This window comes from Ambystoma mexicanum, chromosome 3p (assembly GCF_040938575.1).
Source record: "Ambystoma mexicanum isolate Mex_15411 chromosome 3p, UKY_AmexF1_1, whole genome shotgun sequence".
NCBI classification, from domain to species: Eukaryota; Metazoa; Chordata; class Amphibia; order Caudata; family Ambystomatidae; genus Ambystoma; species Ambystoma mexicanum.
The window spans coordinates 1210718024-1210739100 of record NC_090925.1 but is presented as its reverse complement, the minus strand read 5'-3'; the positions used below and the strand labels follow the sequence as shown (position 1 = coordinate 1210739100).

Sequence of the window (21077 nt, the reverse complement as noted above, 5' to 3'; positions counted from 1 at the left end):
CCGCCAAACTGCTCCACCTCTGACGGGCTTCAGCTCCTCCAACTCGGCGCCCGTGCTCCCGAGACCTCCAAGCTGAATGGCTCCACTAGTGACGAGCTGATACCTCAGAACCTGAGCGCCCGTGCTCCCGAGACCTGCAAGCTGAATTGCTCTACTGGTGACGGGCTGATACCTCAGAACCTAGCTGCTCCAGCACCCGCCAACCCGCTTCACCTCTGACGGGCTGCAGCTCCTCCATCTCGGCACACGTGCTCCCGAGACCTTCGACCCCAGCTGCTCCTGCACCCGCCAAACTGCTTCACCTCTGACGGGCTGCAGCTCCTCCACCTCGGCACCTGTGCTCCTGAGACCAACGGCTCCTCCTGTAACGGTCTGCAACTCCTCCAACTCGGCGCCCATTCTCCCTCCGAATGTGGGCCAGCTTCATCTTCTGAGGGCGCATCTGCTTCCTCCTGCAAGATTCTCCAGTTACCGCCGAATGGCTCCACCTTTCACGGGCTGAGACCTCTGAGCCCAGCTGCTTCAGCACCCGCCGTACGCCTCCACCTTTCAAGGGCGGAGCCCTCCGAGCCCAGCTGCTCCATCACCCGTCGAACAGCCCTTCCTGTGACGGGCTGCAGCTCCCCTCTGAGGCCGGCCCTCCTTTGATTCCACAAGTGGCGGGCCACAGTTTCAGCATCCTTACAGTGGCTGTCTGCGGGCCTGCTTCATCCACTGTGGCTCACCTACTGCCTCCTACTGCCTACGGGCTCACCTGCTCGCCTCTCGCTGCCCGCTCGTCAGTTTTGAACCTCTGTGCCTCTGCGGCCCTTGCCGTCCTCAGGCCTACTTCTACCACTACGGGCTCACCCGCTCGCCTCTCACTACCTGCTCCCTCATCTTTTGCTTGCTATGCTGTACCCTTGCTCTTACCTGCTTCATCTGCAGTGGTTTTACCCAAGTTCCCCTGACTGCCTGCGGGCTCATCTCCTCGTCTCTTCAGGACTGCTTCCTCTACTGCGGGCCCACCTGCTCGCCTCCCGCCGTCTTCTCCATCAACTGTGGCGTCCTGCAGGCTCATCTCCTCACCTCCTTGGGACTGCTTCCTCTTCCGCTGGCTCACCCGATCACCCTCTGCCTGCTTTGTCATCTGTGGCTTCCTCCACACCTGCTACTCCTGCCTTCCTTGGACCTGCCTCATCTCCTACCTGCTTCCTCAGGACTGCTTCCTCTACCGCAGGCTCACCCGCTCACCCTCTGCTTGCTCTGTCATCTGTGGCTTCCTCTACACCTGCTACTCCTGCCTTCCTTGGACCTGCCTCATCTACTGTTACCTGCCTCATCTCCTACCTGCCTCCTCAGGACTGCTTCCTCTACCACGGGCTCACCCGCTCACCCTCTGCCTGTTCGGTCATCTGTGGCTTCCTTTGCCCCTGCTGCTCCTGCCTTCATTGGACCCGCCTCATCTACTGTGGGCTCACTCGCTCGCCTCTCACTGCCTGCTCCGTCTATAGCCCAATGTGCCCCTGCTGAGTCCATCTACTATGGACTGCAGCGTTCTCCTCCACTCTCTACCTAATGTGACTTCCGTGCCTGTTCCTCCTGTACCCCTCATCTCTCACTGACATCTCCCCCGTCGGCATATTTCACCCACATCGGCCTGAGACGCCGCTACTTCTCCACGGCTCCTACTGCACTCATCGGCCTGAGATGCCTCTACTTCTACTCCACGGCTCCAAATCACTCTGGCTGACTTCATCATCTACGGTCTGCAACATTCCCATCCATTGACTTGTTCTCCTTCCCCTTTGTCAAATTGCTGTGCCTCCACCTCCACAACTGCGGCTCCAGCTACTCTCTGGCTGGCTCTCTCCACTTTGTGCTGTAGAGTTCTCCTCCACTGTCCTTGTTTCCATCCCTGTCACTGACCACAGTGCTTCCGCTTCCGCTCCTTCCTCTCACTACCTATTCCTTCTGCTACAGGCTTCAGTGATCTCTCCCCTCAAGAACTGTGGGCTTTGAGCTCACCTACCACTACTCTGGCTTAGCCCCCACCCCCTCCCTCCTCACCAGAGTTTCTCCTCTTCTGCCCAGTAGCACTACTACTTTTCAGTGTGTGTCCCCTTCCTATTCCCTCTCCCTTCCCCCTTCTCCTCCCCCACCCACTGCTCTACTTCTCTTACATACTCCCTCTAACTGCCCCTCGTTCCTGACTCATTCTATTCACTCTCCCTGTTATGCTTCATTCTCTCTCAACACCGATACTCTCCCCGCCCCTCTTTCCCCCTCACATTACTCTACATTCTTCTAATGGCCATCTCCTCTGTCCATCTTCCCCTCTCCTCCCACACCCTCTCTATCCCTCTCCCCAATACCTCATCTCATCACCGCAACCTTATCTATCCACCTCTCACTAACACCTCTAATGCCTTTGATGTTGCCCTTTGGAACACTAGATCGATCTGTAACAAAACCTCTGCTGTCCTTGACCTTTTCCTTCGCCTTAACCTACAATGTCTCTGCATTACTGAAACCTGGATCCCGCCTCACAATACCTCTGTTCCTGCCTCCCTCACCTCCTTCTCTTCTTCCTTTGAACATGTTCCCCGCACTACTGGCCGTGGTGGTGGTCTTGGCCTCCTCTTACGCCCACACTTCACCTCTTCTCCATCCCCTACTTCTCTACCCTCTTTCCCTTCCTTTGAATTCATGTTCAAAATCTTTAATTCTCCTCATGCTATCTCTTTCCTCATCATCTACCGCCCCCTGGGCCAGTCTGCTCCTTCTATGAGGACATTGACCATCTCCTCAGTCTTATTTCCCCCAGTCCCACTCCACTACTTGTTCTTGGTGACTTTAACCTCCACCTCTCTTCTAACCCTCCCTCCTCTCATCTCTTCTCCATCCTCGACTCCTACCTCCTCTCTCCCCTCTCCTCCCCTCCCTCCTACCCACCAATCTGGCTCTACTATTGATCTCATCTTTGCTTCCTCCTTCTCTGCCTCCCCCATCTCCTCCCTTCCCACCTACCTATCTGATCACTCCCTACTTTCTTTTTCCTTCTCCTTCTCCCCTCCCTCCCCCTCTCCTCCTCCCCCTCAATCCTCTACCTCTTTTCTCTGGCGTGACCTACGCTGCTTTAACCCCTCCCGATTTCTAGCATTCCTTTCCTCTTCCCTCCCCCCCACTTCTCCTCTACCTCTGTCTCTGATGCCTCCTCTATCTTATCTTCCTCCCTCTCTACTACTCTTGATCTTCTCTACCCCCTCTCACCGTTACGCCCCTCTCACAAACCTGCTCAACCCTGGCTTTCTTCTCATCTCTCCTCTATGTTCCGCCTCCTCAGGCGCCTTGAATGTCAGTGGCTCAAACACCCACCCCCCTCTAACCAATCTGCTTATTTTTCCTATCATACCCTCTACGACTCATGCCTCAATTCTGCGAAACGCACCTACTACTCTGACCTTCTCCACTCACATTCCTCTCGCCGCATCTTTCAAACTTTAGTCCGACTGCTCTCTCCATATACTCCTGATCCCTCCACTACCTCTTCTCTCACTGCTACTGATCTTTACTCCTCCTTTTCTAGTAAAGTCCTCAATCTCCGTCAAACTATCATCTCCTCCCCGTCCTGCTCTCCTCCCTCTCCTCCTCCTTCCACCTCTACCTTTGGTATGTCCTCTTTTTCTCTAGTCACGCATTCTGATGTCACTCTACTCCTATCCAACACTCATCGTACTGCTTCCCCCTCTAACCCTATTCCCTCTCCCCTCATCCCTAAAATCTACCCCCTCCTCATTCCCTGCCTCACCTCTTTCTTCAACATCTGCCTCTCAACTTCCACTTTTCCTACTCCTTTTAAACACGCTACTATCCTCCCTATTCTCAAAAAACCTTCTGCCAACCTCCATCTTGCCTCCAACTATCACCCCATCTCTCTACTCCACTTCCTTTCTAAACTTCTTGAGCGTATTGTCTATTCTCAACTCTCCTCCTTCATCTCTAACCACTCACTCCTTCCCTCCACCCAATCCAGCTTCCGCCCACTGCACTCCACTGAAACTGCCCTCACCTCTGTTCTCAACTCTCTCCTCTCTGCCCACTACGCAAAGCAATCCTCCATCCTTATTCTCCTTGACCTTTCTGCTGCTTTTGATACTGTCGACCATCCTCTTCTCCTCTCCTCCCTCTCATCATTTGGCTTCAAGGACAACGTTCTTAACTGGCTCTCCTCTTATCTCTCTAACCGCACCTTTTGGCTCCCCCTCCCCTTCTTTTCCTCCCAAATACGGAGTTCCCCAAGGCTCTGTCCTTGGCCCATTTCTTTTTTCACTCTACACCTCACTCTACACCTCATTCCTAGCCCCTATTACCTCCTTTTTTGGCATCTCGCACCACTTCTATGCTGATGACACCCAGCTCTTCCTCTCCTTCTCCTCCTTCTCTCCTGACATTCATGATAAACTCTTTTCTTGCCTTTCTGCTATTAAATCCTGGATGTCCTCACACGTCCTTACTCTGAATACTGATAAAACTGAACTCCTTTTCTTCCCTGCTATCACTGTTCCTCCTCCCTCCCCTCCCGCCTTCATTCTCTTTCCCCCTCACAGCTCTCCTTCTCTCCTCATTCCAGTAACCTTGGTCTCCATATTGACCCTCACCTCTCTCTATCTCACCACATTTCTCTCACTGCTAAATCCTGTCAATTTCACCTCTATAACATTCGTAAAATTCGACCCCTCCTTACCTTTCACGCCACTAAACTTTTAATTACTTCCCTCCTCTTCTCCAGACTCTTCTACTGTTCCTCCCTTCTCTTCGGACTCCCCTCCTCTCATCTCTCCCCTCTTAAATCCATCTGCCACTCTGCATCCGCTCCATATGCCTTCTCTCACCTCTTGACTCCATCTCCTCCTCCCTCACCTCTCTAGGTTGGCTCTCTTTTCACTCCCAGCTCAAGTTCAAGTTCCTCTGTCTTGTTTTCAAATCCCTCTATGATCTTGCTCCCTCTACCTCTCCTCCCTTCTTTCCTTCTACACCCCTTCTCGTCCTCTCCGCTCTGCTAATCTTTTCCTACTCTCTCCTCCTCCTCCACCCTGCGCCCCTCCCGCTTCTGCTCCTTCCAACTCCTTGCTCCTTTCCACTGGAACTGCCTCCCCCTTCACATCCGCTCTTCTCCCTCATACCCTACCTTTCGTTCTGCTCTAAAATCTTACCTCTTCCACTCACCTCCCTAACACCCCACCTTCCCTACCTCCTCCCTTCCCCTTTACCCTTTCCTCTTACTCTTCCTCTTCCTTACCCTCTCCATCCCTCCTATCCCCTTCCTCCCTTCCCCCGGCTTGATTCTTGTCTCACCTTCTCCGCTCTTCTTCCCTCACATTCCTGCATTCTCTCTTTCCCCCATTCTCACCTCCTCTAACACCTACTACTCCCTTGCACACCTCCCCCCTCCCACACCCTCCTCACCGCTGCAATATTGTAAGTTGTTCTTTATGCTGTTTTCAGGTTGTGGTTCAATTGACATCTTATGCTTGCTGTATGTTTATTTGTTCTCATGTAAAGCACTTTGTAGTAAAGGGCTATATAAATTCAATAAAATACAAATACAAAATTTTAAAATTCTTTCTTTAGAATAGTTTGTTCCAATGTACTTCTTCTGGAGTACTTGAAAAATAGCGATTTTTAAAATATTCTCCTTTTAGTGACTTTCCTTCTATTTCTGCGTTATGGAGTTTAGAGAGATTGTGAAATAACCTGACTTTTATGCGCAGCCTCAGTTGCCTATGGTCTCATCAGAGGCACCCTTCCAGGCACAACTGACTGGCGCGCACGCGTAGAGCTCAAGTCACTGACAGTGATCTCCTGACTCCAGCCTGTTCCAGTCAGAGAACACTTCAAAAGATGCTTTCAGAATAAAGAACTAACTTATGTTTATCAGGGCGCATAAACGGCAACTTAAAGTAACCTTTGAAAATTACAAAGCTTTACAGTCTTCTATCTTTTCGGAGTTAGACTTCACACTGTGCATGCACGATAAGCGTCCGAGAGGAACCCTAATATTGTGAACAACACTAAACAGATCAGGCGCCCGCGATAATATCTCAGTGAATTCTTAGATGATAGCGTTCATGTGAAAACGCTTACTTGAAGTTCATGCGCACTACGTTTTTTCAATGAGCTGCAGCCTCTAAAACAAAATGCATGAATGTTCAAGTCTGGTAAGACTTTTAATAAACCTTAACTCCTTCAGCAGCAAAGCACTTAAACAAAAATCCTAACTAAATACCTAAATTGTGGTTTTCTTTTATGTTTATTTTAAAAAATAACTTCTTCATGGATTGTGAATTCAATATGAATGTCTCAGAAAATTAACCAGAGCGCAGCGCTCCCACCAAAGACTCTGCATGTCTTGTCCCTCGCAGTTTCTCTTCTGAATTCAACCTCTTCCTGAATTTAACTTCTTGTTAACACAAAAACCTCTAAATACACTATTCTAACAAAATCAACCAATAATATTTAAAACAATACCCACATAGGGACAAAGGTATCCCTTTCTACTTGTACACAGTGCTGTCATTCCCCTTATAAGAGGAGATCCCACATCAATTCACAACTTTATTTTACTTATGATGTCATCTTTTTCCCCAACATAGGAGTTTCCCTTCGATATCTTATTAAATCATCATGCAATACTACACAGCGCTGTCTTTCCTCACAATGGAGGAGTTCCCCTTCAGCTTAATCTACTAATCAATATAACAAATGAAACCAACAGCATAACATCCTCAATACTGTGCTTTCATGGAAGAGGACACTCACGTGTCTTCCTCGATGCTGAATCTCCCCTCTCAACTGTCTGTACCACCCCGATCAGTGGCTCGCCTAAGCAATCAGGGAACCTTCGGGCATCTTGGCGTCTGCTCACCTCCTTGGTTCATGTGCACAAGAACTGGTCTCTGTTGGCCGGCATGAAGCCCCACAGTTCGAGCGACAGGGAGCCCCCAGCTCTTCAGGGGACTGGAGATCTCGCTGAGGCCTTCAAATGTAATGGTCGGCAAAGTACCCCAAAGTAATCCAATTGTAATGCAAAAATAGTTAAAACTAGAGTGCACAAATTGCAAGAAAAAACAGCTTTCATTAGCAAAATACGGCAGGGAGAATCAGACAGCTCGATAGAACTGAACTAAGGACCATCTCAATACACCCACTCAAGGGGTACAATATTTAAAGCAAGTGTAAGGTGAAACTCCCTATGTTTCTGTGGTGGGGGTGAGTAGCTACATGTAGGAGATCTGAGTATGGTGATACTTCCACCTTACTGCACACATGTGCAAATGACAACCCAGGGGGGTGATGGAGGGACCCTCCTATGAAGACCTATGGCAGTTCAGCCCTGGTGACTGACGGATGTACTGGTGAACCTGGTTAAATAAACAGACACAGTCTTATTCCATTTGATGCTTGAACCGCCTGTTTTATATAACAGAACTTGTGCAACAGATCCTAAATAAACACAAATACCATTACACCTCTAGGCCCCTAGCTAAGGCGCTATTGGTTAGTGCATCAGTCGGGTCACCTGGGAGCAAGATCATTCACATTGGATAAATAAATAATGAAATAGCATCAGTTGGGTCACCTGGGAGCCAGTTCATTCACATTGGATAAATAAATAATTAAATAGCATCAGTTGGGTCACCTGGGAGCATGTTCATTAACTTTAGATAAATAAATAATTAAATAGCATCCATTGTGTCACCTGGGAGAATGTTCATTCACATTCGACAAATAAATAATTAAATAGCATCCATTGGGTCAACTGGGAGCATGTTCATTCACCTTAGATACATAAATAATTAAATAGCATCCATTGGGTCACCTGGGAGCATGCTCCTTCACTTTCAATAAATGAATAATGAAATAGCATCAATTAGCCGCTATGAGAAATGGCCTCCCGTTGACGGTGGAATAAATTGGGATCACACTAGTATCCCCGGTCCCCTGGTAGCTGCAGACTACCACCAGACACACAACCCACTCTGGCTACGACCAACAGATAGACAATATAAAAAACAGTGGCTGTTTCCTCAATCCACTATCCCGTAGTACCAGCTGGTTAGGTAGCCAGTCACCACTTACCTGACATACCCCACCAGACTCCCACTTTTAAAATGAGGAGAAAACCGTTCTAATTACCCATGTCCGCCCTAGCCCAATAAGCAAACAGGGTATTATATTTACCGGTCACCAGAAATGGCCTGCTGGCCACGCTGCCCTTTCCCCTACTCAAATGCCTTTGGTTTGCTTATATTTGTCTTCACTACGTCATGGCCCAAGGGAACCTTCACACATAGCTGAATAGTCTCTTACGGTGTACAGTGGCTGTGGCTGGATGGCCGCCGTTCTCTGTCCCTGTCTGGTATCCTCACCACCACCCCCTGTCAAACTTCAAACTAATCGGGGGAAATGAGGGAGTAAGAGAAATGCCAGCAACACTCCTGATTCACTCTGGGCGTCCTGCGGGGCAAGGGACTCTGATTGAAACAAAATCTCCTCAGCCACACATGTGGCATAAAGGTTTTACTCCGTATGTTTTCTGGCAGGCCATGCCAGGCCTCTGTCAGGCCTGCCTGTACACACTCACACAACGGGCTCATTATACTAAGCCCACGGTGAAGTGTGCCCTTTCTGACAGGACGTGCGTGACACAGTGCTCGGTTGTGTGAACACAATTATATACACTCGAAACCATTAACTTCTCTGTACAGATAGTCCATTCCCCATTGCTCTTTTCACTTTCCCTCTCCTACTTCGGCTCGGGCTCAGGAGATGAAAGACGGGCTCTGTCCCTCACTGCAGCTCACAGAGGGTGAGTCAGCACAACTGTCGCCTCTCCCTGCTCATGGCTCCCGGCCCAGGCCTGAAATCTCAACCTTGAAAAGGGGAGAGAGCGGGACGAAGGCCCTGAAGCGAAACAGCGTCAGGATCGGGGTACCAACCTTTTGTAAGGAAAGTGCCAAAGCCCTCCATGAACCTTCTCTTCTCCCTCTCCTGTCTCCCGCGCTCTCTAGTCACGGATTCCCCTCCAGGCTTTTATCTCCCTAGAGACCTTTCACCTGAGCTAAATGGCAGGGGAACTCCTGTCCGCTTTGAGGTGAAATCACCTCACCCATCTACTTGCTCTCCCTGTCGGTGGAGCATACCATGTGTCCCAATGAAACTCCTGACGCCGCAAGCGTGAAAAAGAGAAACCCAAGAAGAGAAAAAGATGCCAGCCACACTAATGTGCACAAACTGCACATTTCCACACAAAAACCACAAATAACTGCTGGTTTACACAAGAAACCACAAAATTAGCATGTTCTATAAATGCAACATTATTTCTAATTCGAAAATGTCCATTGGCTATTCGTCATTGAACCCCTAAAGAACACTATTTATTGAGCAATATGATTGGAGGTTTTCAATCTTGGGACCATCAAATTACTACCCCTTGAGCATCGCATAATATTATAGTCCGCACAAAATACAGCATTTTAATTGGTTGGCACTCTTCATGGTGCAATTGATAAAAAAAGGTCTACCTGAATTGGACAGCAACTCCTGAGACTGCTCGGGCTATAGCATCCCACCGAGACAAACCAAACACACAGTGAGTGTAAATCAGCAAGGTCAAAACTTTGTCGCATCCCTTGCAACACCAAAATCCTTTCCCCATAATTGCCCCCTTCACCTCCCCCCCTGCACCTGTTCACTCTGCAACTCCCATCTCGATACATGTTGCCAATCGAAGAAACAACATGGAGGTGCTGTGCTCACATCCTAGTTGTTCATTTTGGCAATGCTGCTCTCTGGGCCTTCTCGCATATCTCACTTTGTCCTTCACAACCATTATGTATTCATTTGTTTAGCGCCTGGGAAGGCACCTGCTATCTCTAATATCTTTTCAGGGAGATGAAAACATTCTCCCTTGTAACAATTAGCTGAAAACTCTGCATCCCTTTCATCATGCCCTTGGCTGCTTGGAGCTTGGAGCCTTCTGCTCTACAGCAGAATTGCAATTCAATTAAATGACCATAGCTCAGAAATGCAGCCTAGCACACTAAATGACAACATCTGCAGCCTTTAACAATGGCCTATTCTGAAATGGCACACCTCTTTCTTGCTCATTAAAACAACAATTACACTTAATGAACCTCAATCTACATATCTAAAATAAATCCAAGCTACATAACCTTATCGAATAATGTAGGTGTGACAGAAAAATGGAAAAGAAAATACTTTGCTACATTTGTTTTACCATATAACAGACAGCCTGAAAGCTTCTTATAAGTGTGGCAGAACAATATCTACCCTGCATACACTGTCACACCACATAAAGCATGTGAACACTACCATAGGCCCAATATCTTGCTAAAAGAGCTTTCTTAACTTGTACTTGCACACACGTTGAAGACGTTGGACTTGCATATTTACACCATAACGTGAGAACGGCCAGTAGGGCTGATGAAGAGTCAGTAGCATGTCAAGTATTCATTGATTCCCTCTGATGTTGCTTAAATTAATACACTTTAGTCAGGTAGTGGTAGTGTACAAAGGAAAAAAACACTTAACATAGTTCAGAAGCTTTCAAAGATCTTTTTTGTTAGCTGAAAACAAAATCATTAATTTGGGTTTCTTTATTAAAGAAACAGCCTGTTGCAAGCCATTAGTCAATTAGACACATTGTTTGCTTTGAACATGAGCTGGCAAGAAAAGGTCTGAGCACTTGAACCTACAGTTTGCAGCAACATTTCATGTCATTAGCTTAACCTGGATCTGTCACCTAAATCCCTTAAATATTCAAGAGCCCAGCAAGTCCAGAACATAGTGAAAATGCAGGTGGTTTAGGATTCAGATTAATGCATTCGTCCATGCTTACTTGTCAATGTGTTTTCTTCACAATGACATTTATTAGATACAACCATCTAGATGTGTATTTGGATTCACAAATATTTATGAAAAACAACTCTTCAATCTAAATATGCAGAAGAAAATCTAAGATTATACATTAGAAATTGTCCATTTACAAGCTTATAAAAATGCTCATACCTATTTAAACTGATACACAGAGAGAGGTGTGTTCCTACCAGTGGTTAATTCAAACATTATTTTGTCATTTCTTTGTACGAATTCAGTTAGTTAATATTAGCACCTTCTTCAAATAACTTGAGATTATTAGGTGAAATGTTATTTGTCTTGATTCAATCAAGTATTTTAATTAGTTTGAGCATTAGTCTCAGTTCTCATTGTGCATAGTTTTTGCACAATATTGTAACATGATTCAACATATGCTTGTATACCAACAGTATTACAAACGTGCTAGAGCAGAAGGCTAGTGCGAGTAACATAGTGTAAACATTATTTCAAAGAGCAACAACAATGCAAAGAGAGTGACACAATTTATCTATAAAAGAAAACGCAAAATAAATTTTGCAAGTAGCCCAGGGTCGACGCACAGTGGCTACATGAATAGATTAACCGCCTTCATCAGGACAGGACTCCCAAATCCTTCTCACATCCAAAGGAACGGTCTAGAGTAGGTAGAGTCCTCAGCATGGGATCTTTACTAGGCCATTTTCTCTGGTAATGTGGAATGCTGCATGGACGGTAAATATGTATTTTGGTAAAGCAGGAATGGTATAGGAGTAAATCCCTCTTTAAATTGTGGCCGAATCGGGGACCAGTTCAGATGAATCTAGCATGCACGAGTCACCTGTGCTCAGGAGGCAATAGAGACTGAGATCACATGTCCTTCCTGAAATAAATAATCTCTAATAGTTTGTGCCGTGATTCAAATTGCCACATAGCGCTTTTACTCGATTGCTGCCAGCTTCATTTGGAGCAAACCTTTAAGCAATACAGATGCTAAAAAACAAACTTGCTCAAAATGATACCTTATCATTAATTTAATTAGTCGTACAACTTGAATGAATCACCCTCTGCTATATTCACCTCCTTCTGTTATTCTTTGTATCCTTCCACGTATTTGATAACAACAGTGTGTTATCCAAAAGTGCAGATTCATTACATGCTCACTGGCCTGAAAATCACAACACCAAGCTGAAACTGGTTCACTGCTGATAAACGTGAAATGGGGCATCTTTGACACAAATAACGTATATGATATTTACCTTGGCAAATTGTGTTGTCTCCTCCAGATTATTTCTTTTTGAGGTAATTGATGAATCGTTCTGGGTGAGTTCAGATCTGGCATTCTTGATTGCAACTTGACTCCCTGCTGCAAGACTTTCTGGAGTCTCAATTGCAAGAATTTCTGGACTTCTCATTAAATACATCTGGAAGCAGAACAGAGTTACATTTCAGGTATTTACAAGGTAGGATAAGGATTTTAGCTTCCACCAATATTTTGAAAGATGCACAGGAAGCATGGCTGGCTCTCAATTCAAAGTCCTGGACAGTGCACAGGGAGTTTCTATATAACGTATTGGCTCACTCCAAGCTAAAAGACGTTTTTGTATTTTGTGGGCCATTCTAATGTCAATCCACGTCGAAAAGTAAAACAAAGTCCATTGCCACTGGCAGTAATAGCTGGTCTCCATCATTCATTCAAAATAGGGTAAACCTTTTTTCTGTGTTGATATGGAAAAAGGTGTACCATCAGGGCAAAACAACTCTCTGGGGCCCTGGAGTTCCTGGACGGCATTACATAGTTTTTAACAAGCTACACCAACCTGTGGGTCCCGTGCTTCCTGGCAAGGATTTACATTTATTTAAAATGCATTACTACTCTCATTCATTTTCATACAATGGAATTTCACCCAAGCCCATTGTCCACCTTCAGCAGTAGTGATGATGGGCCTTGTTACAAGAGTGGTGGTCTGGAAATAAGGGTGCCTGCAGCAACGTACCAGCAGCCTTTCCGGACCAACACACTACAAGTCTGCCTGCAAGGGCTGTTGCACCGAGCTCAATATTCCTGAATCCTTTTTCACTCTTACGGAATAGTAATCTGAGCAAGAATCATACGTCTGTACTGCCACTACCATATCACCCCACCCACCCGAAACGTTTTTACCCTTATTGTTGGCTAATTCCTCTTTCCTAATACCTACCAAACCTTTTTTTCCACTATCCACAGACTAACGTCTGGCGATACCCAAGCAGGGTCACACTACGCCACCCTCGGACAAGGTTTGGGCACTGTAAGACCACTACGGTGGTGAAGGGTGCAGTAAAACATTGTATAACATAAAATACCACCTTATGGCCGGTGCTCTCCTGCCACTATTCATATTCTCACATGTCTTTTTCTTCTGTTTCTTTCATAGTCTGTTTTCAAGTCATGCCATTCACTTTGAAGAATCATTTTTACAATCCAGTGCTGCACTAGTATCGTGATACTATGCTCAGCATATCATCTGTATGGTAATGGTCTGAAATGCTTCTAGCTTGTAGGGGTGTTGGACTAAATGAAGAAATGGTGGATGTATTCATATGTATTGGAAAGGGTGTCTCCAATGGAAATTGCCACAACAAAAATGATTTGAGCAGTTACTTGAGAATAGAGATTCCTAGTTTTCGCTGTGTTACAGCACAATCTGCACTGGAAAATTACTATTTATACTTTAACAGTGCAAATGATGATGTCATATTGTCATTCTATGACAAGACAGAGGGGAGCATCATGCTTTACTTCTTTATTACTGTCCCCACAGCAATTTAAAGAAACTTTATATATAACTAACAACATTTTTTTTTTATTTTTTAAACCTTGTAACATTTTGTTTCCTCCCAGGAGACCTGGAGGTGTAGTAAACAACATAAAGTTAACACGTTTTGAAAAATGTTCATAAAATATCCAACTCCTGAAAGAAAAATGTCTCTGGACTACCAGTACCCACAGTCTTCAGGGTGTTCTGTAGTCCTACCTCCAGTACCTTAACCAATCCTGGCAAAGCTGCCCCTATAAGATAGCTTCGTCCCCCTCTCTACTCCTCTTTCTTTGTTGCTGATCCCACAGAGATAAGTGCCTTACCATATTTCGTAGTGATATCATTGTCTAGTATACATTTTGCATAGTGACTTTAATATGTACCTTATGGTGACTTATGCGCAGTAAGCAGCGTTGTTAGCGCACGCGCGTTAATTTGGAATAATATATCTAAATATTCCCTCACGTGTAAGTCATTGAGGAGCGTATCCGCTCCATGTCAGTTATGACAGGCAGGTAGCGGATAGATAAGGAGCAGGGCTGGAGCCGCGAGCGAACGCACTGGCGCTAGGCTACCGGCCCCTCCCTCCTTCTGCGGTGAGTGAATAAGCCGTCAGGCTCCTGCTCGGCGGAGCTAGGACCCAGCGGGAGCCAGCAGGCACGCATCGTGCCCCAGAAGCTATCGCACGCACTCAACCGCTATTCCCGAAGATTTGGAACTCGGTCAAGCGCGCAGAGAACAGAGCTTTCTCTCAGTAATCCGAACGTGCGGTGGATCACAAAGACTCCCTCCAGTGAGCAAGCACAGACTTTCAGAACCCACACTTTCAGTTGGTGTTACAGCGGCTCATTTACTCACGAAGAATTAGTGGTGAGGTCATATTACAGGGCACGCTATCTGGGCTAAAAAAAAGAAAAAAAAAAAAAGGTTGTGGATAAGAAAGCTGAGGAGCCAGCCTTTGAGAAATATGGCACAATATACTGAGCCCAGGGAATATAAGTCGACTACTCCAGAATGGAGCTCGGAGGAATGGGTGGAAGAGCCCACACATAATGAGCAAGACCTCTCCCAAAGTTTTAAGATGGTCCTAGGGGACTCACTCTCACACGCTGTGATGCAGGGAGTGTTTCCTCTTACACAGAGACTTGACCATTTGGAGGCCATTCTGAACGCACAGAGAGCGGAGGAGAAATCCAAGAAAAGGGCGCTCAGCCCTGGCGAGGGCACCTCAGCTAGACACCCTGAGCAGATGGTTGATACCAAGGGCAGTAAGAAGACTCGGAAGAGTTCAGACTCTAAGACGCCCCTGAGTCACCCAGACGGGGTAAATTTAAGACACCAAGTGCCAGTTGACCCAGTAAATAGGCTGAAAGAAGCCTTCCTGAATAGGGCAACAGTGCTGGGCTCTCGACCCCCGACCCCAGTGGTGTACAATGTGGGGGAGGAACTTGATGCCGGTTACACACCGGATGAAGAAATTGGGGAGGAAGAACTCCCATCTCCTCAGCTAATAGAACAATTTCCGGATGATGAGAATTTGGAGAACATGTTCGATCCGGAGGCGATCCGGCATCCAAGATCAACGGACTGGGTACCATCACCCAGGGTAGCCCAATATATGACCCTCCACATGAGAAAACCACTTGACCGAGAAGTCAGGTCGAGAATGAGGGCGGAATGCCCCAGACTCGAATTGCCCGGTAAAGTTACGGACACTCCTGATTTAGACCCTAAAATGGTCACGCTTGTCACGAAGACGGCCAAGGACATACGGAAAGGAGTGGACAGAGCTTGGCGAGCTTGTCAAGACAAACTGTTGGACCTTTCTGGCCCCCTGGCTAAAATAATGGATCTGGCGGAAAGAGCAATTGATACAAACACGCCAGTAGACCCCCAAGTATTGGTGAATTGGGCCTAGCGCGCGGTCTGCCTTCTAGGGAACGCAAATTGTGCCCTTTCTTCTGAAAGAAGACACGGAGTACAGATGAAAATCGACGGCAAACTAAGCGACCTAGCCTCGTACGAGGCGGGGGAAGGCGCAAAGGGCATGCTCTTTGGAGAGGCGTTTGCCAAAGAAATGAGCCAATTTGTAGGTACATACTCTGCACTGGAAAAGGCCCAATCTTCTATCAGGAAAATCTTTCCCGGGTGTGTTTTTTCTGGGACCGGTCACCAAAGGGGTCAAGCGTCCGGTCGCTTCTCCAATCAAAGAAGACCCCAAGGCCAGAGGTCCCAGTACTGGGAGTCAAGACAACAAGATAATTTCTTTCCGGCACGAAGCCGTTTCCCAAGAAAGAGGAGAGGAAGAGGAGCCTACAGGCATCAAAACACCCCGGCCGGTGAGTACAAGGGAGGTAACACACAGAATTGAGGGCAGGACAGCCAGCTTTTTGCATGCATGGCGCGATTTATCCAACGATGCGTGGATTCTACATGCTGTATCCGGGTTGACTCTGGAGTTTGTAGGTGCCCCCTCTCAAACTCCAACGCCAATTTGCAAGACGCAAAAAGAAGAAGCTCTGTTGCACAGCGAATTAGAAAGCTTGGCGAGCAAAGGGGCGATAGAGCGAGAGACACAAAGCAATCCAGGTTTCATCAGCACTATGTTCCTGGTTCACAGAGGAGACAAAGTCAGGCCTGTAATAAACTTGAAAAGTCTGAACGAATGGGTAGTATACAGGCATTTCAAGATGGAAGGAATTCACCTTCTACAGGATCTTCTAAGGACGGGAGACTGGCTAGTCCGCCTAGATCTAAAGGATGCCTATCTTACCATCCCTATCGCAGAGCATCACCGAAAATACCTCCGGTTCAGATGGAACGCGGAGATGTGGAGATTCACATGTCTTGCCTTCGGACTGGCTTCCGCCCCATGGGCCTTCACCAAGCTCATGGGGCCAGTGGCGGCTGCTATTTGAGAAAGGGGTATAGGAATGATTATCTACCTAGACGATATTCTGATTCTAGGCCAGAGCGCATCACTCCTTCGGGAGCAAGCTGCCTGGGTAAGCAACCTGGTAACCTCCCTCGGCTTCATCATCAACAAAGAAAAGTCAGATTTACATCCGGCTCAACGTATAGAGTTTCTGGGATTCGTAATAGACACGAAAAGTGCCTCTCTAGAACTACCAGCTCGGAAAGTTCGAGAGATTCGAAAAGTGCTGAGGACAGTGTTAGCGAAGAAAGTCATTTCCCTTCGCAACCTAGCCCGCGTAGTGGGCCTCTTAGCAGCCTCTTTTCAGGCAATATTTCCAGGGCCTCTACACTACAGAGCCCTGCAGAGGTTGAAAATCAGACATTTGAGAGGCGGTATGGGTTATCACCAATTGGTTTCCCTGGACCAAGACGCCATGACAGAGCTCCAGTGGTGGTTACAGAATATGGAGGCCCTGAATGGCAGAGCGAGATTCGGAGACACTCCGGATATGGTGATAGAATCGGATGCCAGCAGGATAGGCTGGGGAGCCCGGTGCGGAGGACTGCAAACAGGTGGGAAATGGTCACAAGAAGAGCTCAAACTCCACATAAACTGCTTGGAGCTGTTAGCGGGTTCCTTTGCAGTGAAAGCTTTGACCCGAGACAGGGTGACCTGCTGTGTCCTTCTCAAGATGGACAACATTTCGGCGGTCCGGTATGTGAACAAACTCGGAGGAACTTCCTCCAAGATGCTCGCGGAACTAGCCAAAGATTTCTGGCATTACTGTTTGGAACAACAGATATCAGTATCAACAGAATACTTGCCAGGCGTTCAGAACATGATAGCGGACTGGAATTCATGTTATCTGGTAGACTCCAGCGATTGGAGACTTCTCCCGAGCATTTTCAGCTGCATCCACCAGCTGTGGGGGCCGTTGCATCGCGACTTGTTCGCCAGCAGGCTCAACACTCAGCTCCCCGAGTTCTACAGCTGGAGGATAGACCCAGAAGCGTTAGGGACGGACGCGTTCCTTCACCAGTGGTCAGGAGCTCTCCATTATGCCTTTCCCCCATTCATCATGTTGACAAGGACAGTAGCGAAAGTGAGGAGAAAGCAAGCAGAGCTAGTGCTCATAGTCCCATTATGGAAGTCCCAGCCGTGGTTTCCAGTAGTGATGGAACTTTCTACGGATTTTCCGAGAGTGATTCCTCACAACACGAACATTCTGCAGAACCCCGACGGCCAGTATCACCCGCTCCTAGTGGAGGGCTCGCTCATCCTTCTAGCATGCCGAGTTTCAGGCAACGTTGGGAGCTGCCAGGAATTTCGCAGCTCGCTGCAGATTGCATCAGAAGCTCCTGGGCGCCTTCCACCATTATGAGCTATGGTGCCGCATTGGGATCGATGGGAGACATACTGTACGTCCATCGGTGTTCATCCCGTTTCAGCCCCTCTAGTACACCTGCTGATTTTTTTAGCACAAAGATTCGGAGACGGGTGTGCCTATAGGACCATACGAGTCTATAGATCCGCAGTCTCTATGGGACACGACAAGCTAGAGGGTAACCCAATAGGAGAACATCCAGCCGTAGTCCGTCTGTTGAAGGGTATAAAGTTGAAGAAGCCGTCAGAGGCTAAATATTAATTTCTATGGGACGTGCGCAAAGTTTTTCAACTATTTGCGGACTGGCCAGAGAACAAGAACCTTTCTAGATCGCAGTTGTCGGGCAAACTGGCTATGCTTCTCTGCCTCATAGCATGCAGAAGAGTGTCAGATGTCAAGGCCCTGGAGATAGATCGGAAAGTGTTCTACCCCAAAGGAGTTGCATTCAATGTGGCTAACAGGATGAAATCCGATTCGTCAGTGATTTCTTATCCATACTTCCCAGACAATGTGAAGTTGTGCGTAGCACAGTGCATCAAGGAGTACGAAAGAGTCACAGCCTTGCTTAGACCCACAGGAGTAACACAGCTATTAATTGCACATAGAAAACCCTTCCATGCAGTAGCAACGGCCACCATAGCTAGATGGGTTAGAGAAGTCATGCAGTGGGCGGGGATAGATTTATCTCAATTTGGCGCTCATTCAGTGAGAGGCGCAATGGCATCCAGCGCATTTGCAGCAGGCATTCCCTTACAGGACATTATGAAAGCAGCCGATTGGTCCAATGAATGAACCTTTAAAACGCTCTATTTTAAGCCTGTGTCTCAAATTGCAGACAGAGTGATGCATAGCTTTGAACAAGCATAATGCTCGCCTCCGTCTTGTCATAGAATGAAGATTGTCCAGGCTTACAGCTCAAGCAGTCTTGATTCTATTAAAGACAAGGAGGCGAGCATTATATCCCACCCTTGAGACAGAAGACAATCATGTTACTTATGATGATCATGTGTCAAGTAAGGACCCACCCTTATGATCACGTCTCCATTTATTGCAGGAGATGACCAGAAGACGTCTTGAGTACAGATAAACATCTTGGTTGTCACAAGTTGCATGGCAAAGTTCGCAAGAGGACGACGTTCAGCCGAGGTTATGGAGTGATGCACAGTTGTAGTAGAAGCTCCAATGGTTTTAAGTTACCAGTTAAAGTCTCTCAAGCACAGTCTAGCGACCAAAGAAAGAGGAGTAGAGAGGGGGACGAAGCTATCTTATAGGGGCAGCTTTGCCAGGATTGGTTAAGGTACTGGAGGTAGGAGTACAGAACACCCTGAGGACTGTGGGTACTGGTAGTCCAGAGACATTTTTCTTTCAGGAGTTGGATATTTTAGGAACATTTTTCAAACCGTGTTAACTTTATGTTGTTTACTACACCTCCAGGTCTCCTGGGAGGAAACAAAATGTTACAAGGTTTAAAAAATAAAAAAGTGTTAGTTATATATAAAGTTTCTTTAAATTGCTGTGGGGACAGTAATAAAGAAGTAAAGCATAATGCTCGCCTCCTTGTCTTTAATAGAATCAAGACTGCTTGAGCTGTAAGCCTGGACAATCTTCATTATTCACACTTTAATCACTTGCTGAAAGTAGGCTGGTGAACCTAAGTATTCTTTTTCATTCTAACATGGTAGAAACCTCCTTACCGATGTTTGTAGTAGTTTGCCCGAGAGCAAGAAGGACACTTGACATTGGGTGCTGGTAATAATGAAAGCAGGCAACTTTATTACAAGAGAAATCATGTCCAATCATTAAGGGCGAAACAAGGACATTCCAAAAGAATGTCGTTATCGAATGGCATTGAACTTCTCCCTATTCCATTCACTTTATATTTTATTTGCTTTGAAAATGTGTTGGTAGTGTAGGATTGTTTAGCGTTTTTTGGGAGCACAGAGCGCAGCACCACTGCACAGGATCAATGTATAGCATGTTTTTTTGAAGTGCAGCGCCACTGCATGGGTTTGGTGCATTGATATAATGTGATACAGCAAGACATGTGTTATTGAGCATTTTTATGCAGCGCCACTGCATGGGTTTAATGCAATTGCTTGAAGCTATGTGTTGCCAGTGCAAACTATAGACATGTAGATGAAAACAGGCTATGCAGTAAAAAACGATTTCCACATATAAAATGCAAATAATTTGTTCACAGTTAAAAGCATATTTTTACCTGAAATTCCTCTGTTGCAGGAGACACATTTGAGGATTAATGAACTAACCTCATTAACAAAAAACTAACACGCTAACTCATTAATTACATAATGTGTTCTCCAGTGCAAAATGAATGGAAAATGACAGGCTCTGAAAGTCATTTTAAACGCACATTCAGATTATTTATTTATTTTTTTTGCTTCTAGCTGCGCTCTGTTCACAGTATTTGCAGGAAGCAAAGACCTCGAATAAGCAGGAAATCAGTTTGGTTACAGTTGCAACTGTATAAGCCAAGCCATTGTGTGCAGAGGGTGGTTAGGGCATGATAGAATTTTATTGGTTAGGATCCTTTGGTAGGAGGTAACCAGAGTTTTCTTGTATAATCTCGAGGAAGAAGCTGGGGAGAGACATCTTGACACAGCTCGGAGAAGGACTGGATTGATAGCTGGGGATGCCTGATTCCTAAAGCAGATTCACCTTGGTTGCAGAGACTGGGATTTCCAGTCAACAAGTCCCAGTTTGAGTGACAGCAAATGCTTGTCCTTGCTGGGTGAACCCCTCCAGAAGGCGACCAGCCAAAGAAGTTACATGCTGAATAAGCCTGGTAATTATCTCGCTGAAGTGTGGGGGCTGAGTGTGTGCGAAAATATTCAGTCAGTGTAGGAAAGGAGATTCCTGTGCTTTACCCACGTGTTTAATGTTGCAAATTGAATCCTTGTTCCCCACCACTCTCTTCTCAGTGCATCACAAATAATGCTGTTACTGTGCTATTTCATTTATTTCTGTAAAAGAGTGAGATCGTGTTTAAATGCAACTTTTATAATACACAAAAATATCTGAAAGCAGACGGGTGGTGTGTTTTATTTTCTCTTTTTTCTTT

The 21077-nt window shown here is 46.5% G+C and overlaps 1 protein-coding gene across 2 annotated transcripts in view; it reads right to left on the bottom strand.

The window, feature by feature from the left end:
• The window catches only part of LOC138581368 (formin-J-like), a 1098959-nt gene that overhangs the window by 912041 nt on the left and 165841 nt on the right, over positions 1-21077 (bottom strand). For both annotated transcript variants that reach the window (XM_069652650.1, XM_069652651.1), the window contains exon 3: positions 12156-12320. In XM_069652650.1, the coding sequence (XP_069508751.1) occupies positions 12156-12320 (165 nt within the window). The remainder of the gene's footprint in view (positions 1-12155; positions 12321-21077) is intronic.